Genomic DNA, 18,837 nt, shown 5'->3' with positions numbered 1-18,837 from the left:
CTTCTGATTAGGCAATAAGGAATCGTAGAATTCGTCCTTATTGAATTATACGTCTCGTACACGAATCACTCAGCGATTAGAGGGTATCTAAATTCGCTAAATATTATATACTTTATAGCCTACTAGGTAGCCGATAGCCGCGCGTAGCGCTAGCTTAGCTAGTCTAGGAAGCTTGTTAATACGCACGTACGCTTTATATCCGAAGATTCGTATATTCGAAAGGTCAGGTTTAGCTTACAGCTAATAGTGTATTATCGCCTAGATAGGCTACAAGTACTTTATATAGCGATTACTAGTTAATTAAGCGGTACAGTATACGATTTTGAATATAAACAGCTGTTTTAGCTACTTTAGGCTATAGATAGCTTAATAGGTTTGTGTTAATCGTTATCTGTCTAGCTATCTTTAATATTAATATACTATATCGTTCAGCGTAGCTATTTTAGTTAGGCTAATAGGGCGGAGTAGTCTTTAGCTTAATTCCGCGAGCGGTTGCTTACTAATTAAAGAAGTTAGATAGTATCTTTTCGTTATCTAAGTGCACTATAAGGACGCTTAGGTTAAATTAGTTTCGTACAAAATCAATTTAGTCGGAAAGCGATTATATTAAATCGGTTTTCGAAGGAAGGTCTTACGCTAGCTAATATTTAGTTATAGGACTAATCGAATATAATAGGTAGGACGGTTTTGGAAGCGATTACTCGAAGTAAATAAGGTCCTAGTGTAGAGATTCGAATAGTTAATTATATCGTATCGGTAATCGAGAGATTTAACGTAGTAAATTAGCTAGTTTATATACTTCGCAATAGCTTATAGGCGAGGATATATCTTTAATAGTAATATTTAATAAGTACTCTAGTAGTCGTGCTATAACGTCGTGGCTAATATAGCCTACTCGTCGGTACTATTAGTTAATAGTTCTATCTAGCGGCTTCTTTGTGTATAAAGATAGGGCAATCTTATCGAATTAGCTAGTAATATTATTATCAAGTAAATCGGAAGTAAGAGATAGCTAAGAGATAGGTAAAGGAAGGGAAACGTGATTAGTAGAGTATCTAGTAGTAGATATTTCGTCCTATTTAATTAAATAAATACCTAATTTCTTATTTAATCAGTATATTAACGTACTATCTTTCTCCTCTAACGTATAATCTCTACTATTTAGATAGATTCTAGCACTTATAGCTTATTCTGTAGAAATTAGGTTAATATAAAATTTAGGGTAATATATGTCGGATTTACGCTGTGTGCATAAACCCTGGTGTAGTGTGCTTGTGGGCGCACATAGGTCGATCGAATACCACGATTATGGAAGAGAGACGAAAGTGCAATAGAGGTGGGTCGGCAGCGAACAGGTTGAACAGTGGAGGGTCAACATAGTTAAGTCAGAATTACCTTGAGCTCTACTCGTAAGTGAAAATGGTGTCAAACTTATGACATTGTCGTCAAACTTGTTCAATTTAACTAGGGAAACAGGCAGTATTTATAACTTTGGGTACATGGCAGAATGTCACAGGAAAAGACTGATGAGAATCCGAAATAACATGGGGGCATACGAGAGTGTTAGGAAACTCGATGCTTTTTCCATTTGATGCAGTAGTTGATAATCAGCATCGTATATCATCAAGCGGTGTATAGGGATACAGATTTATGCATCCAATTGCATTAGCGCGCGCATGCATGCATGCGCTCGCTTATTGCGGGGATACGCACACACACACATGTTGACAGACCCTAGTAAGGGTAGGTGCCCTTTTGGCGTGGTTTCGGTGGCTTTTCGTTACTATTATCGTCGTTATCGGGCCCTCGGCCTTAATAGGTTGTATAAGCAATCTGCTGTCTGCTTCCGCTAGTAGACGGCAGGGCTGATCGATATTAGTCGATAAATTGATTAACTAGCTCTGTTAAAGTAGGCTGCTTTATCCCTTAAAGGATAGTGTTATACTAGAACGTGTAGAAGCTTTGATTGTATGGTTAAATAGCCTCTAGGAAATCATAAATTGCTGATAAGGGATCTTAGAACTAGGTAATATTAGCCTGTTCGCTGACGGCTTAGCAAATTACCTATTTTTGGTACTATATAGCTAGATTAGAAGGCTTAGTAGGCAGCGTTTAGCGCTTTAATATATCCTAATCGCGTAGGATTTAGCGGTTCTTCGATTAGCTTAATAGAGCGAACGTAGTACAAAGCTTTATAATAGCTTCGCGTAGGGATTGGCTGTTAACGATTTGCCTTCCCTTAGGCGTAAGTAATAAGCGAATGCCTTGCTTTAGCGATTCAATTGCGCGTATATAGCGAAGGTAGTCTAATTTTGACGACTTGTACTCGCTTAGCAGAATCTTGTAGATTAATAGCTGATTAGATATAAGATCAATCAGGCGTGTAGGTTGTTCGTCTAAAGTAAACGTATTCGATAGTCGTTTAACTATATTAGATATCTATAGCTTAATTAGCTCCTACGGGGGTATAGCAGGCTGTTCATCAGGATTAATATATTTCCACACACTATTCGATAGTGTATAGTCTTACACAGCAGTGTACCACAGGATCTAGTGCGCGTAGCACTTTAAAGGATAGCTAAGCTAGGTAGCTTAAATATTAGTCGAATCCATCACTTATAAATCGAAAGTGATAGACAGGTAAGGCGAAAGTAATCGAAAGATCAGAGAAGAGTAAATCCGAAAGCTTTAGCAACAGGCTACAGCGATCGGGCTTATAACTGTCGGATTTACGGGGTTAGTATAAATCCTTCGGCGTGCACAAGCAAGCGAGTGTGTACGGTTGGTCAAATTAGTATACAATTAGCGAAGAATCGTATAGGTCAGGTCAAAGTGTCGTACGATTCGGCTCAGAATCGGAAGTTAACTTATAATAGAAGAATGCTCCAACTTCATCACAATCATTAAACTTGATTCAACTAGCTATAGAAAACAGGCAGTATTTATAACTTCATAAAATCGAGGCAATACGTCAGACTAGAATCTCATAGAAATCAGGGGAAATAGAGTGTTGAAGCTCTTTCGTCATGTGTGCAAGTTATTGATGTTAATCGTTGAAGATCGTCGTCACGTGGACGTTCCGTCGCATTCTGTCAAGTTCGATAGCTCTCATGGGCTTATGCACCCACTCTCTTGAGGCTTATGCACCCACTCATGTCGACAATATAATATAACAGGATATAATAGAAGGATAATAAAACATAATAGGAGGATAATAGAAGAGGAAGATATAATATACCCGCTAGATAAATATACTCAATCGCGAAAGCTATACCTACTAGGCCTTAATTTAAGTATTCTTAGTACTCTTGCTATACGAATAATAGTCTTTATAAGGAAGATTAGGTTCGTGTATACGCCTTAGTACCTAATAGGTATCTCTAAGGTGTATAGTTTCGCCGTTAAGATTAGTGCAAAGGATTCGGGGTATATATCTAAAGGTCGATACTACGTTAATATATTATCTGTATACACTAATAGCTATTCGCGTATAAATACCGACTTATATTTAAAGGATATAGCGTAAGAATCTGTCGATCGTAATATATATCTCGATACTGTATCCTGATAGCTTTATATAGCTATTTATATACTAGATATAATTTAGACTAGGTGAACGATATACTTAGCGCTGCTGCTAGAGATTAAGCGTTCGGCGGAGAAGGGTATTAGGGCGCTTATCGCGGTAGATAGAGAAGACCTGATTGTAAGGAAAAATATAGCCCTTTTAGCGGAGATAGGTATACAGGAGGCCTCTCCTAAACCCTTCGATTTTTCTATCCTGAATCTCCTCCTGAACTACCTCCCTAATCTACTGCTCCTGTAGAGCGTAGGCCTGAGGATCGTTAGTACGTAGACGAAGACTAAGCTGCTATCGTAGTTGTTTCAGCGTGATAGAGGCGATTTTGAAGCCTTTATAGTGGAGGATTGGCAGGATCTCTTTATCGGAGAGATTATTATATATAAGGAATCGAATACGGTCGCAAAGGGTCTGATTATCAGCCGTATTAGGGGGTAATCGGCGAAGCCCCTAATCACGTAGGCGACGGGTGAGTGTACTGTGGGAGATATTGATCGAATAACGCCGGGCGAGTTCTATGCAGATAGCCTCACTAGTTTCCTGCTGGTTGAAAAGGTCGACGATTTTATCCTTATAAGGGCTTAAATCGATCTAAGTGCGCACCATTTTTAGTAAGTAAATCAAAAAGGAATAGGTTGATATTGATTGATCGGATTCGTATAGTATAGTGATTTATGGATATACAACATTTTTATACTCCGCCTAGCCTCGGCTGGGCCTTGGTGATCGCAGCATTGCGACCCAGAAAGAAGCCACTTTCGCATAGATAGAACTAGTAAATCAGGCTCCTAGAAAGGCTGCCAGTCTGTCAGTGATGAGCCTGCAGCAAGGCATCCTGGAGTACAGTCGGTGTGACGAAGCATGTAGGAGGAAAGATAGGAAAGCGGCCAGGCCGCCCGGGCGGCAAAGGAAGCGGTGAATGCACTTTACCAAAAAAAATTCATACTGACTAAGTGATCCCTATTTCCCGCCGTAGGTAGCTGGACTCTATAATACCGCCATTACCTGGTTTGACCACATCTACATTGCTAAGCAGGAAGCCCCTCGGCTGTAGTCACTTCCTGTGAAGCTTGACAATGCATAGTTAAGGTGAACGGCTGGGGCAAGGTGGCCGGTCTCACATGTCGCCGTATCACAGATGAGTCAGTCAAGGATTCATACTCATTCCAACTCGGTAAGGACCAAGAGTAGCAGGAGATCTAAACGTTCCAGACGGTTGCACCCATTTTCGAAGAATGCGAGAGAATTGTCATCTTGAACGCAAAGGCAAGGATAGCAGCGACCCTAGCGTCGAAGAGAACGAGATCAACCCATTCGAAGCAGCCGGCGTGTTGATTAACAGTCGGCCCCAGCGGACCCAGACCCATCCTCGCGTGCTGCGGCCCCGACCATCTTGGCCATTTCATCAACTTGTCCAAATTGACCCCGCGAACGTAACGAATATAGCGCCCAGACTTGCGCTTTCCCAATTTGAAATGATCCGTGACATGATTATCCGTCAATTACTGACGACCTCTTCAATGGCTGAAACAGCTGGCCGTAGCAAACGTTCAATCATAACTACTAGTGCAAACCTCCGAATGTTTGGCGGTGTTCATCGAGCCGTCACAACTGTTTCGGGGTCGTGCGCCATATAAGAATCCTAGCATTAGGAACGGCAATTAGGCCACGACAGGCCTTTACGACTCTCTAAGTTCGTTTTCAGGAAGTGGTATACTCAACTTTTATGTACAGCGATATATTTGCTGTACGGTATCCTACATATCGCATCTCCTAACTAGTCCAAAATCTGAACCCGTAGCCAGCATAGTGGGTTATGTATAACGAGCCAATTCTTTGATAAAAAGAGTGTATTCAACAAGAATTCTAAAAATGGGAAAGAAAGAAAAAGAGTGTTTAATTAAGAAGAGGAGATGCACCATATAGATGCACCACTATAACAAACCGATTCCACCACTCCATCACGTGACAGCATGCATCCAATTTTCAGATCGTAACACACTATTAATCAAAAAATGGGCCCCTATTGGGCCCCAACGATGGCTCGTGGGCCTAAATAAATGGCCCAAATTCCATCGTAGGCCCGAGAACCAGACCCATAGCCTAGCCCATTTGTGGGTTAGGTATTTGGGCTGGAATTCGGGCTCGGCAGAAGGCCACCATTGCCTTGTATGACCTGTATTGCGGCATATCCACCGCAGCAAAGCCCAACAGTAAAGACATTCCTTGCTGATTTATCTCCTGTGGAAATCGCAAGCCCACAGCAGGCACAAAGGCCGATGCAAATCGCATCGGTTGACATTTTGTGGAGGTAATGTCTTCAATATTAATTAAACTGAAGGTCTCAACATAAAGTGTGGGCAAAAATACTTACATAAGATTGATATTCAACTTGAGATGACACAAGAAGATAGTTGTAAGAAGCAAATTGTTATGTGTCGTGAAGATGAACTAGATTGCATAAATTCTCTGATGCAGTGGATTGAGTAATGAAAAACAAGGTATATGGCAGTTGTATGGAGTATGAAGAAAAAACAGTTTGTACAGCTGAGATTCCCGAAGTCGAGCGGGTGGGTGTTATTTAAATCTCAGTGGGAATGAGCATTAGGTTAAATAGGGTCAAAATTTCAAACCTGCCTTGGCGGGCCCAAACCTAACAAACCAATAAGTCTGGGATATCGAACCAAATCCAATACTCCATCCTGTGCTGTGGAAGTCCTGTCGAATAGGGTGCGGGAGTGATGCATTACCTGATGGAAAGCGGTCCGTGCTATCTGTATATCAGGAATGAAGACATCATCACCGTCTTACGGGAGCGAGTCATCTACAAGTGTTCGGGGATATGACGTGGCAATGCGCGGTGCAATCCATCACGCTTCATAAGAGCTCTTCGCCAACCGATGGCTTAAGGTAGCGGTGAGCGACATGACTATCCAGGTACGGCCCGATATATACATGGCTTGCCCGCTGGAGCAGAATCTATTATAGAGCCAAAGGACAGATGCAATACCTATTCCGGCGACCCACATACAATGATTAAGGTATGTGAAGTCTTTGTAGGATTAGCCTGATAACGACGGCTCTCCTTCCCTATACCCAGCTAAGCTAGCTGCGGAGCAGTGCCGCGTTACAGTGCGATTATTGTATACACTCGACGTATCGTAGAGTAGACCTGATAAGTATTGTTTAATTTGCTACTTACAATGAATAGTTAAAAATTCTATAATTATAGTGGAAATGTCTAGGCTCAAAGGGAGAGTAAAAATTCGTAAGAACGAACTATTAAATAAAGGACTATAAAAGGGAGTACTAACATAGCATTATCCAAGCAGCTTCAATATATATGTCGGAGGTACGTCGAATATTAAGGCTTTCTCTCGGCGGTCCCAAATCTTATATACGTCGGCCCAAGACCAAGACAGACAAAGTACGGGTCGCTGTCTTGACTACTTCGCAGTGACTGACCCGCGCAATATCAAGACGAACATCTATCAGGCCAGAGGTGCCGCCAAGGATTCATACGACTGGATCCTCTATCATCCTCAGTTCTAGTGTTAGCGCGACAGTAACGTAACGACAGTCAGGTGCTTTGGGTCAAGGGAGACCCCGGTAAAGGCAAGACTATGCTACTGTGTGGCATCATCGATGAGCTCCACCTTACCACGAAACTAGCAGATCCCCAAGCCAAGACAATCCTATCATTCTTTTTCTGCCAAGCCACAGTCCCTAAGCCCAGCAACCCTCATGCCGTCATGCACGGCCTAATCTAATAACTTACATACATGTTGGACTAGGAATAAGACACCGAACTCGGCTGGTATCCCATTGCATTGTGTTTGCAAGACTAGTTCAACTCGATCATCCTATAAGCGCGTTTCTCGCTTGCCTTCAAAGCCACGAAAATCCCATCATTAAGGGCAGCCGCAGCTTTCCGGCAGCCGAATAGCTCCAGAGCCTGATCATTACAGCACTGGAGTAATATACCGCATTCAGCGGTCAGCCATGCAATTGACCGCTGAAGCTGACCCTGCTCTTATTCGAGCCGTATCTTCAGTGCAGAATCGACGATATAACAATCCCATAAGCGGAGGTACCAGTTCAGAAGGCTGACGGTGGGAGCCGCGAGGGAGATGTGATGATTTAGAATATATTCAAACTCGGTGGAGAGGCTTGCTGAAGTTGTGGGACCTTGTATTCACTCTGATCAGCATTGCTATTTCTATGTTTACGTGGCTCTTAGACCTGGTTTTCGCTAACTCAAATGCCTTTTCTAGGTGTCCGATTGTGTGATTCCTCCTGCATCTCATCATCCGCATTTGCGTCAACGCGTTGTCTTTTGGACTGCGACGTGGGAGAGGACAAAGGTCGTCTAAGAGAACTTATAGTGGTCGATTAGTTGCTAGATGGTAACCTGACTCTCATGAGTCTGTTAAATACATCGTGAAAATATTCATTATACAGCGTATGACATGTCTATCACCGTAATACTTGTAGCTTCCAATGTTGGTGTTCACGGTTCACGGTTTATTAACCTCTCAATGCCTCATAATCAAGTTGATTCAACGTTCAAATCTGGCCTCGTCGTACCATACGCTTTGACCGATGACCTCGGCCGACCTTGGCTCTCAGATTGTTGCATGTAATCTATAGCCTCCGCAGACATCCGATCTGACTTTTGCAAGTGGCCATGGGAAGCAGACCTTGATCGCGTTCGTTGCGAATTGCAATATGCCTCTGGGGCTGGATCACCTTTCTGCCTCCACAGCGTCTGTATTTCATGGCGTATGTTAAGGCACTTTCTTTCTCTCTATTTTGCATGCGAAGGTTGATCTTCCTATGACTGAGCAGGAGTTCAATAACATTTGACACCCCATATTGAATCGCTCTCATTAAAGGAGTCTCCCTATGCGAGAATGGGCTGGCATCGGCACCATAAAAAAGCATGAGCTCCGCCCGAGCATAATCGTTGTCTGTGGCTGCCAGGCGCAGGAGACTACTGTTCTGGCGCTGGATGTTCCACTTGAGGATGTGGGGTTGCAGTCTGCAGTAGAGATCTCGAAATGACATGCCCAGCGAGCCCAGGCCATGACAGTCTAGCTGAGAGACAATAAGGACAATAAGTGAGATAATCTGGTCTGGAAGGGCTTGGAGTATTCCCTATAGGGATTCAGCGGATGTCCACAGGAAAGCGTGGAGGGCTTGCAGAAGTGATATTAAACTGACCATTGCAGAGGATGAGCGTATATAGATAGTGAGAATCATACAAACGGCAGTAAGTTTGTGAGTGGGAGAGCTTGTAGCTGTTTTCAAAGATTGTCCTGATACAGGGTATGTGTGTGTGTGATATCATTTACCCTGACCCCTCGCGAACGATATGCAGGATACAACTACTTTCTAAATACATGTTGATTGATCCCTGAGATTGTTCCAAACTTCCTGAACGGTGAACTTTGAGCCTCACCTCGTAAAGCCCGTCGTGGCCTTGTTGCCATCGGCGTTATTAGGCTGCCCGCATGGCACGGCTATAATGAGTTCCAATCAGAACTCCCATATTTAGGATGTATTTTCCCGGAATCAAGTCTAAAGAGTGTGAGGTCAGACTGATTTCGAAAACTACTGTATTCAAATTCAAATTCTGCGTTGAGAGGCCAGTGTTGTGTTCAAAAGCCAAAATAAGACCGCAGCGATGCGATCCATCATAAACAGAGTATTGATTTTAAACGTACTGTAGCCGCTTTGAATGACGTATCTAAGGAGCCCAGAGCTTATGTCACCCTAGAATGACGATTGGGTGAACGTCTCGTGAACTTCGACCAAATGAGAAGGTGCCCGTGAGCAATCACGTAGAAATCCACAGCAGGAAGGTAAGTCGCAGGAGAGAATGTACTTCTCCGATCATCGCTGATGCTCTGTGATGTCACCGAAGAACAAATAGGAAGCCTTTAGCCGCGAGGAAATAAGGGTGGCTTTACGATTTGTATCTTACTAGTCAACTTCATGGGCGTGTAAAATTAGATGTAAAGCCCTATCCGGGTTGACACAAGTTAAGAATGCGCCCTAAGCATAGATGAATTTGTTTGGTTCGTAGGATTAAGTATTACCCGGCGAGGCGAAGAAATATATAGTAGTTGGAAGTTTATTCAATTAATCATCCGAGTAAAAATTTGGTTTGAAAAGGAAGATGTAAAGATGCCTGGATTCGTAAAGCAAGTTCCTGCTCTGGTCGAGATGGATCAGGTCCCACGCTATCTATGAAGTCTCTTAAGTGGAGAATAGCAGGGGAATTCATCTGGGATGGCATGAGGACGAGGAATTAAGTGCAGACGGTGTCAGCGAAAACTAAAGATTTGTGGGCATTTCAAAGGTTTAATATGAGATGTCCGTATATAGAGGAAATATACGTGTTGAGGGCACCACCAGTGCAGAGGACATCAGTTTAATACAAGCTTCGGGACAAGAGGAAAGACTGCAATATTTTAGTATTACCTCCTTGCTACAGGGGTTTGGTCTTATATACTACGTAAGAAAAGCATGTGAAGAAGAATCGCAGCGGCATAGTACGAGAAGGCGAGAAAGGTAGTGTCGATATGTTTAGTAACTATGGGGAATTATGGTAAGCTTCAACTTATACTTATTTGGGTAGAAATGCATAAGGAATAAACCTGACCGTCTCTGGCTACAGACCCTCGTACATGTAATCTGGATATCTGTGGGGGAAAAGTGTCAGAAGCCACGGCCAGAGTTTCTAGCTCGTCGCGCAGGAAATCTAGCGCTCGATTCAAACTATCCTGGAGCGTCGGTAAGTGTAACATTCTTTTCTTTTTGACTACGGGGCGCAATAGAGTCGATTGCCGTCTTTTCTCTATAGCAGGCAGGGATGGCTGGGAGAGGAGCGACTGTTGTAGGGTGGGCAGTGGCATAGTAGGAACAGGGGCTCTATGACGGTCAGCGTTTGGAAGATCAAATGATTGTGGGGAGAGTCAACTTTCAAATACGGATCCTCTAGTATTGTGAGGACACTGAAAGGAGTTAACGAAGGGGTCAAACGTAGTTATACGTAAGCGGTCATAATTAACTAGCGCTTGTATAATAGTTTGATCTTATATACCGACAATCGAACAGCGAATTATGCGAGTCCGAGCTGGAAATTGTGATCCACTGTTATAACAAGGGCGATAATTAAGGGGAGGTGGAGGAGATGGACGGGTTCGATACTGGCCGTAGTGAAGGTCGTGCGAATTTACTGGAATCGGAACGCTGCAGCCTATGTAAGGACGAGTTTTGACTAGAGGGGGCAAAGACACTAATCGATAGGAGGGCACCGCGGCGGTTCGATAGTTGTTGTAAGGAATCAGGATCATCAAGAGATAATATCGTACGTGAAGGGACAGCTTTGCACGACCAACACGCCTCGGCTCGTAATTGGCGTGGATGATGTTTATTTTATTCCAAATCTCAGCTCCATTACGACAGTTCCAGTGACTCCGGGGGCCACCGAAGGGCGCTTATAGAAGTAGAAGTTGAACTGCGGTTCCTTGGGTGGCCTTAGTGTGACCTCAATCGGCTTCGATACCAAAAAGGGGTTGACTTCCGAACATAATTGCTGTGTACTCGTATTAACGCGCCAAACCCTTTAGTATTTCCAATTTCTCGTATTCGGGGAAATAAACTTCTTGGCACATTCTGCAACCAGGCACTAGGATATGAAACAAAAAATGGCTCACCGCTCCCACTGTTCTTGGATAAATACCACGAGCCCCTCTGCTTATTGACATAGTTCTCGTTGGCAACTCGCAATTATGGATATCTCAACCACTTTGAATCCAAATGATCTTTTCTCCGCCAAGGGCCTAGTTGTCGTCGTCACAGGCGGAGGCAGTGGTATGCCTTTACTATGTCTGGCGTTTTATGTTCATTAACCCTGATATCTCTTAGGAATTGGCCTCGCCATAACCTCGTGTCTCAGCCAAGCCGGTGCGGCCCGCATATATATTCTTGGCCGCCGCCTATCCACACTTCAGGAAGCTGCTAGCAGCGTCGGCAGTGCTGTTATACCCGTGCAATGCGATATCACTAGCCATTCCTCCGTTTCCGCCGCTGTTGCAAAGATAGAAACTGAGATCGGCTATATCGATGTTTTAATCAATAATGCTGGTGTGCAGGGCCCCGATCACAAGCCTGCTAGAGACGCAGAAACAATAGAAGATCTTCAAGTGATATTGCTCACGGATCCGGAGGGCTGGCAGCCCACTTTTGCAGCTAACTCAAGCGCAGTTGTTGGAGTCTCCGCAGCCTTCTTGAAACTCCTTGATGCAGGAAACATACGGCGGGGCTGGGAAGGAGGGAAGATTCCTTTGGGGCGATCTCGGCGGCGGGATACCGCAGGCTTTACCGAAGATGGGACCCAAGTTAACGATGAGAGGAGCAGTCAGATAATAACAGTTGGGAGTATTTCTGGCCTTAACCGCTTTATAACGGCGGGATTAGCTTATGGCGCGAGCAAGGCTGCGGCGATTCATTTGAGTAAGATGTTGACTTACTTATTGGCACCATGGGGGATCAGAAGCAACGTGATAAATCCTGGAGGTAAGTCACTTATCTAGCAAGAGCCCCAACATCATTGGTTTTTTGTTGGACCGTAACTTACCACTTATAGTCTATCCTTCAAGGATGACAGCTGGCACAAATGACAACTACACCTACATGGAAGTCCCCGCTGGTCGGAAAGGCGGCTATCAGGATATTTGTGGCGTTTTATTATATCTTGTAGGGAAGGCCGGAGCTTATGTCAATGGAAGTATGGAGAATACAGACGGGGGCCGCCTGAGCGTGATGCCTGCAACATATTAGCCCTGGCTAATTAATGTTCGCATAAGATGTCGAAGGTGTTATGATTCGAGGCAGTTGCTGCTCAAGAACCACGCCGCATCATCGGAAATAATTCCCACACTATCTCTACGAAGACCAAGTTGATTTGCTTGAATTTCTGATGTATATCCCCTCAGAGATTAGAATGACCAAGCTTCGATTGGTCTGCTGGAACAGTTTCCATTCGCGGAGCACGGCACTCGCAACGACGCTGCGGACTGATTCCATTCAAGATACAGCCGCGAACATCTCCTGATAGTCGATGCCAAATTTCTGTCGGTAGCCTTTCATCACCAGTCACGCTTTCCGAATCCCATTAGGCTTAGTCTTAAATACACACTTAAAGCCTATGATACAGCATGATCCCTAGGGGGAACTTCTTTTCGTGGTACCTCCCCCCCCCCCCCCCCGGCCCTCTCCTCCCATGTTCCATGATCGAGAAGAGAAGCGTATTCGTTCTGGATGTTGGAAATAGATTGTGGGTCACGTGGCCGCCAAGCGGGCGGAGCGGCCCCACTCGTAGCTATCTAGACCTCTTCGCCCTTAGCAATTTCATCCTCTTTACACTCTCGTCAACCTTCCAGTGTGCACTGTAGCCTATCTCCAACACTGGATAGCGGCCCACCTTTCCAGCTGGTTCGGACCGACACTGTTTCGTGGAATTTCGAAGGATCAACGTCTTTGTTGGTGCTCCGCTCGCCATCAAATGACCTCATTGCCAGGGTGCGGGATGCCAGCAGTGGCCAATGCTTTCAGACCCTGGAGGGCCATAACGACTCGATCCATTTATCGCCTTCTCCCATGATTATAGGCTCGTCGCCTCAGCTTCGGTCAATGAGACCATCAAGTTAGAGGATACAAGCAGCGAGAAATGCCTCCGGACCCGCAGGGCCCATTGCAATCTGGTTAGCTTGGTCACCTTCTCCCGTTGTTCCAGGCTCCTGACCTCGGCTTCGGTCAATTTCATATCGGAAAATGGTATCAAGCTGTGGGATGTCGGCACTGGCGACTGCCTAACAGGCCCTTCATGATGAAAGAGATATCGCAGTAAAATCGCTCGACGTTACTATCTCATGCCTCGAAACTGATAACCGTACCATTTACTTACCTTCAATTCCGAATATAGGACTAACCAGCGTCGATCTCCAGGTGTAGTGATTTAGAGGATATACTGTAGTAAGCTACGGATAATATTCTACCATGTTTATAGAACTTGAAGACATGCTAAACGTACTTCTGCTTCGACCACCTTATGCCAACCTAGAGACATTGTACCCTGGCCCTACAGCAGAAAAGGACTCCAGGGCATTTTGTGGCGCTGGATTATAGCCTCTTCGTTCCAGATACCCCGAGAGCATCCGCGGTTGCTCATCCCTGGGTGGAGGACCCCATCGCGCCTCCCCTGGTGGCAGCCACCTTCGCTGTGGAGCAGATGAGTCGAGCCTATCCTCCTGGCGTCTCCTTCGGTCAAGCTCAGGTTCTGGCGCTGACTCCTCCATTGCTAGCATCATCTCACGTAAATTAGTGAAATCGCCGGACTTAGACGCGTCAATGATATCCGACCATTCTTGGAAATAGCTTTCTTTCGCTCCCACTTGCATGATCAGATGCTTCTTCTTGTGAGCACGGATTGCCTGTGAGAAGCTCTTTCGAAGTTTATCTGCTTCTTCTACCATCATGGCCGCGCGATCTGCGACGTCCAGCATTTGCCGCAGTCTTGACTCCTGGTCGTATGCAGAGATGGCATCGAGCTTGGGTATCGAATAAACAGGGCCTTCAGGAGCCGTTAACGTGCGTGGGATTCCAAGGGAGAAAAGATGACAGGCCTTGGCGGAGAGACTCAGCCGTATGTCGAACTCGGCCTCGCAGTTCACCAACAACAGCAAGCGAACAATTTCAGGTAACCCGCTCCTACTCCCCGGTTCCTCGTACATTCGCCAGGAAGCACGTAGTCTGTCTCTTATAGCTCCGTGGATGATTCGTACACCTTTGAACGTCGACTTCCGAGTCTTTGAACCTTCCATACTGATATTTACATTCGATGGCCCGCCGCTGCCAGCAGCCCCAACTGTAAACTTTTGGCCGGAGGTGATCTCCTGTTCGGAGACCTCCATTCGATCTGCCTGGGGCATTACCCCTCGGATGTGAGGACCATGTTCGGCATTATTGGAGCTGACAATAGCGTCGACCTGGGCATACCGGATGCGATGGCTCATAGAATATGGCCGCATGAAGTTGAGCTTTAGCTGGATCTCATGCATCTCTCTCCCTTCGTGCATGCATGGCCGGATAGATTCCAATTTCGCATCGAAGCTGATATCGTGCTTGTCGTAGCTGGCTAGGATGAAACCATCGCCGTTATCGCGACGTACTCCGCTCCAGATATTGGGGTTGAATTCGGGCGTCAGGTGTATCCCTTTACTTTCTTCCTGAGGATCTTCGCTTGCCTTTTCAACCGAATCACGGATAGGCCGGCCCATTGAATTGTCACTCATAGGTCTGGTATATACCAAAGGCTGTTCCTCGAGTTCATCGGAAAGCTTCGAATATTGAGCAAGCAAGTCCACTATCTCTTTCAAGCCCCCCTGCTTAGCCAGTTGCAGCGCCGACATACCTTCACACCCTTTCATGTCAACATCCGCCCTATACTTGAGCAAAAGCTTCACAACATCCTTCCACCCAAACCGGCAGACCTTATGCAGTACCGTATTCCCATCGTCATCGGCCAGGTTCACATCCGCCCCATACCGAAGCAGAACCTCCATAACCTCAATGCTTTTCCCACTCAAACACAAATGTAACGCCGTCTGTCCCCAATGATCAACAGCATCAGCCACTGCCCGGAACTGAAGCAACATCTCAGCAGCGTCCTGCGAGCCCCCCATCGCCGCTTTATGCAACGGTGTGCGCCCATCATTACCCTTAACATCAATCTCCACATCAGTCTCAAGCAGCAAGCGCAGGATCCCAACCTCTCCGAAATTACTCGCCACATGCAGCGCCGTTTCACCGGTATTCATCATCTTGTTAGCATCCGCCCCACCCTCAATCAGCAACTTAACAGCACCCACGTTCCTCGTAGAGCAGGCAATATGCAATGGCGTGTTTCCGAGAAAATCCCGAACATCGACATCCGCACAGCGTCGGATAATGAACTTAACAATCTCTGGGTTGCCGCTAGAACACGCCTTGTGAAGCGGCGTTTGGCCGTCTTTGCTGTCGACGTAGTCGATTCTCGCTCCCTGCGAGAAGAGAGCGATGACTCTGTCCACGTCGTTTTCGCCGGCAGCATAGAGTAACCGGTTATTGTGCGCGACCTGTACCAGGTTATTTTAAATACTCACCTTTTTTTGGTTACCCCGGGCGAGTTAATTGCACACTCACGTCTCCGTTCATATCCGCCGACGACCCTTGAATACCGCCATCTGGTGCAGATGAATGCCGCTCTGACTCAACCGAAACTACCTGAACTGGTTCAGTTCGGTATCGACTGACTCGGTAATCCATTGAGGTCAGAAAACGGGTCACTTCCGCGAGAGTGAAAAGCTTGTGAATGTTTTGTTTTGGAGGGGCGGGGAAGAAGATGGAAATTGAGGTCGGGCTCAGCCGCACTTCAGGGCACTACAGCCAACGATGTATCCTTAGTACAGTAGTATCTAAAGACCCTCATGAGCTTGCACATGGCAGCAGTCCTCGTCAGGCTATTGGGACCATGGATTCATACTTTCTCCTGGTGTCCGGTGTTGATCCCCGCTAGGCAGACCAAAGTGAATCATCCGTGGTTGTGCAATGCGGCCCGATCTTGCACGTGAGGGTAAGCATAAGGCAAACCCAGTTAGACAGAAACCCAAAATCTAAAGACAGTGAAGAACGCAAGCCAGTTATTTCCGGCACCTTATCAAAACCGAACGTTTTCAACTTTCGGAACTTCTCCAAATTCTGTCTCGCTTTTCGCCCTTGTTTCGTTTCAGGGCCACAGCGTGCGACAGCGCGCGTCACCAGTTATTCTCTTCGATCGCCCTGAAACGAAGAACGACTGAAGGGGTTACAACCCTGCGCGAGCTGCCCGCAAAGTTTGGCTGCGTTGTCACTACAAAAATCGTTCCAAATTCTCGCCGCTGATTGGTTAATTTTCTCGCCAAGACGTATTCTAGTTCGCTTGAGTCTATCTCGTCTGATTGCTCGTCGACTTCTCCATCCATCTTATTAGCTCTTAGGGTTCTAGGGCTTCGTTCCACACTTCTGTCTACGTTTCCCTCCTATGGCTGGCTCGTGCTGAGTCGGCTTTGCTAGAATAACTCTCTTCTTGACTTAAGTTCTGTTAAGGTATTGATATTAAGTTAATACTTTTAACGTTTATCGTTGCTGATTCGCTGGCTTGTGGAATCCGCGGCTTTACGACTTGACTAACATGTGAGAGTACACTGAGTGCTGTCGAAACTACGGTTGCAGTTAGATTTATAGTTTGACTCGATTCTTCGGTCTATTCATGATTCAAATAGATCCAATCGGCTTCGGCTGCTACCTTCCGTAAATTTAAGCACGCCATGACCGTGTAGCCTGAGCTCTTCGCACTCCCACTAGGCCAGATATCTTCGACTATGACGTCATAAAAGAAAACTTACCCTGCTTAGCTCTTTTGTGAGATTTTAGTTTTATGTTTTTTTCTGCCTAGCTTTAATATATGTCCCACTCTTCAACCTGTTCTGACTTTACGGATATAGTTTTGTATCTATGTACTGTACAGAGACGTACGCCGCACTTTGCTACGCAACTTAGCATATATAATTAGCTAATCCTATGGATCATGTGCGTGTACCTACGTTAGACTTTATTATCACTCAAGTTAGCTCCACTTCACTTTCGCACTGATTTATACAGTAGTTTGCGATTTTGCGATGTCTGTATGATTCCCCACGAGTGCACTTTTAGCACATACAACCATAGGGTGTGGAGAGCAGGGCTTCCCGTCCGCTCAGCCGTATTTAAGTCACATGCCGGCCAGTTAGTAGTATAGTGGGTGACCACATGCTAATCCTGGCTGTTGTATGTTTTTATTTCTTCTTGTGGATTAGATAGAATATCTCATTAGTTCCTGGTCTCTCCACTTTGGCTGAGGCTTGGCTTGTGTATTGTGCAGGAGTATATCCGATATTAGGATGTCCGCGCTTCATCTTTCCCGGTCATTGTTCAGGGTGGACGGACCAGCCCGCTGCTTTTGCTGAGGCCTTGATCAATGCTCTTAGAATTTTTTTGGCGAGTAGAGAATGGAAGGCTCTATGGTAATGCTTTGTCTACAGGTCAGGAGTAATAATGAGCCGCCGACTCATCAGGGTCGATCCGACCCCTAGATCGGAGGCTTGACATTTTGAGATACAAGATTTTAAGATCAAGTCCTATAGCGGAGCTAAGTATCATTGTATTTAATCAAAGACCGTAGGCCGAGTAGTTTGAAGGCGCTAAATATTTTGGAAGGTTACGGAAGTTCTTGGTTTGAGATATTACAGTAAGGATTTTGGAGAGAGATTCCGTAGAATAAATAATTGTTGTTAGCATCGCTGCAAGTGGTATATACTATCTACACCGATAGCCGTCTTATACTATGTACCTTCTCTCTGGGTCTCCTAGTAGGTACTGTGGGTAAAACAAGATCGCAACTCCTCACACAGCATCTATATTTACGAAGAAAGCTAGATAATTATGGTTTATGAAAAGAACATACGATTGATTGGTCGATCTGCGTAGTTATACAGGACAGAGTTCTAATGGTTGTAAGAAAACGTGGCCTTTTTGACTGAATTGGGTTTAGGCGGTGTTTGTTGGTGATAACGATAAGAGGGCACATGCATCATCATCGGGGGATCTCCCATTGTTGCCAACTTCACCTCGGACCTACTCACTCTTTCGTAGTTCAAATACCACTACAATGGTAAGCCTTACTCTGGTCCTGGCACTCACAAGTTGATGAATCTAATTCCTCAGGCTCAAACTCCTCAACAACGCCGTGCAAACGAAAAGTTTGCTAAGAACGAGGCCGCCAAGCGCGGAAAAGGGCCAACCGCCGTCTTGAAAGCCAAACAACAGAACAAGTCGCCCATTTCCACCAGCTGGGTTGGTATGTAGCTGGGTAGCTCCTCATCGCAAGCTGTATCATGAAGCTAACCTCAATCTCCAGTGATTTTGGCCTTCGTCGTGTGCGGTGGCCTCATCCTTGAGCTGTTCAGGATCGTCCCTGAGATCTGGAATACCGTGGCCTCGATGCTCTCCCGAATCACTGGGTAGAGGAACCTCTTCCCTCTCCCACACACCCATACCTCCCTCCATTCGAAGATACCCTAAGATCGATTCGACTTCGACCTTGTGTCTACACCCCGACACTCCATACTCCA

At 45.5% G+C, this 18,837-nt stretch overlaps 3 protein-coding genes across 3 annotated transcripts; 2 read left to right on the top strand and 1 right to left on the bottom strand.

Moving 5' to 3' along the window:
- Positions 1 to 11,379: 11,379 nt before the first annotated feature.
- N7473_012880 (SDR family NAD(P)-dependent oxidoreductase) lies at positions 11,380 to 12,814 on the top strand (the record flags this gene model as incomplete). Its single annotated transcript, XM_057158819.1, has 3 exons — positions 11,380 to 11,461; positions 11,516 to 12,166; positions 12,237 to 12,814. The coding sequence occupies 3 exons, from the start codon at positions 11,380 to 11,382 to the stop codon at positions 12,428 to 12,430; spliced, it is 927 nt and encodes a 308-aa protein (XP_057002773.1). The 3' UTR covers positions 12,431 to 12,814.
- Positions 12,815 to 13,698: 884 nt separating this feature from the next.
- Positions 13,699 to 15,955, bottom strand: N7473_012879 (ankyrin repeat domain-containing protein; the record flags this gene model as incomplete). Its single annotated transcript, XM_057158818.1, has 2 exons — positions 13,699 to 15,765; positions 15,833 to 15,955. 2 exons carry the CDS (start codon positions 15,953 to 15,955, stop codon positions 13,699 to 13,701), a joined length of 2,190 nt encoding a protein of 729 aa, XP_057002772.1.
- Positions 15,956 to 18,374: 2,419 nt separating this feature from the next.
- On the top strand, positions 18,375 to 18,730 carry N7473_012878 (RAMP4 family protein; the record flags this gene model as incomplete). The annotated part of the gene is made up of 3 exons (XM_057158817.1): positions 18,375 to 18,377; positions 18,431 to 18,563; positions 18,624 to 18,730. 3 exons carry the CDS (start codon positions 18,375 to 18,377, stop codon positions 18,728 to 18,730), a joined length of 243 nt encoding a protein of 80 aa, XP_057002771.1.
- Between the last annotated feature and the right edge of the window lie 107 nt (positions 18,731 to 18,837).

The sequence above is a fragment of the Penicillium subrubescens genome, assembly GCF_028828155.1.
Source record: "Penicillium subrubescens strain IBT 31985 chromosome Unknown utg000011l_segment0_segment0, whole genome shotgun sequence".
Classification (NCBI taxonomy): Eukaryota; Fungi; Ascomycota; class Eurotiomycetes; order Eurotiales; family Aspergillaceae; genus Penicillium; species Penicillium subrubescens.
The sequence above is the reverse complement of the archived record's forward strand: the minus strand, read 5'-3'. Positions and strand labels throughout refer to the sequence as shown.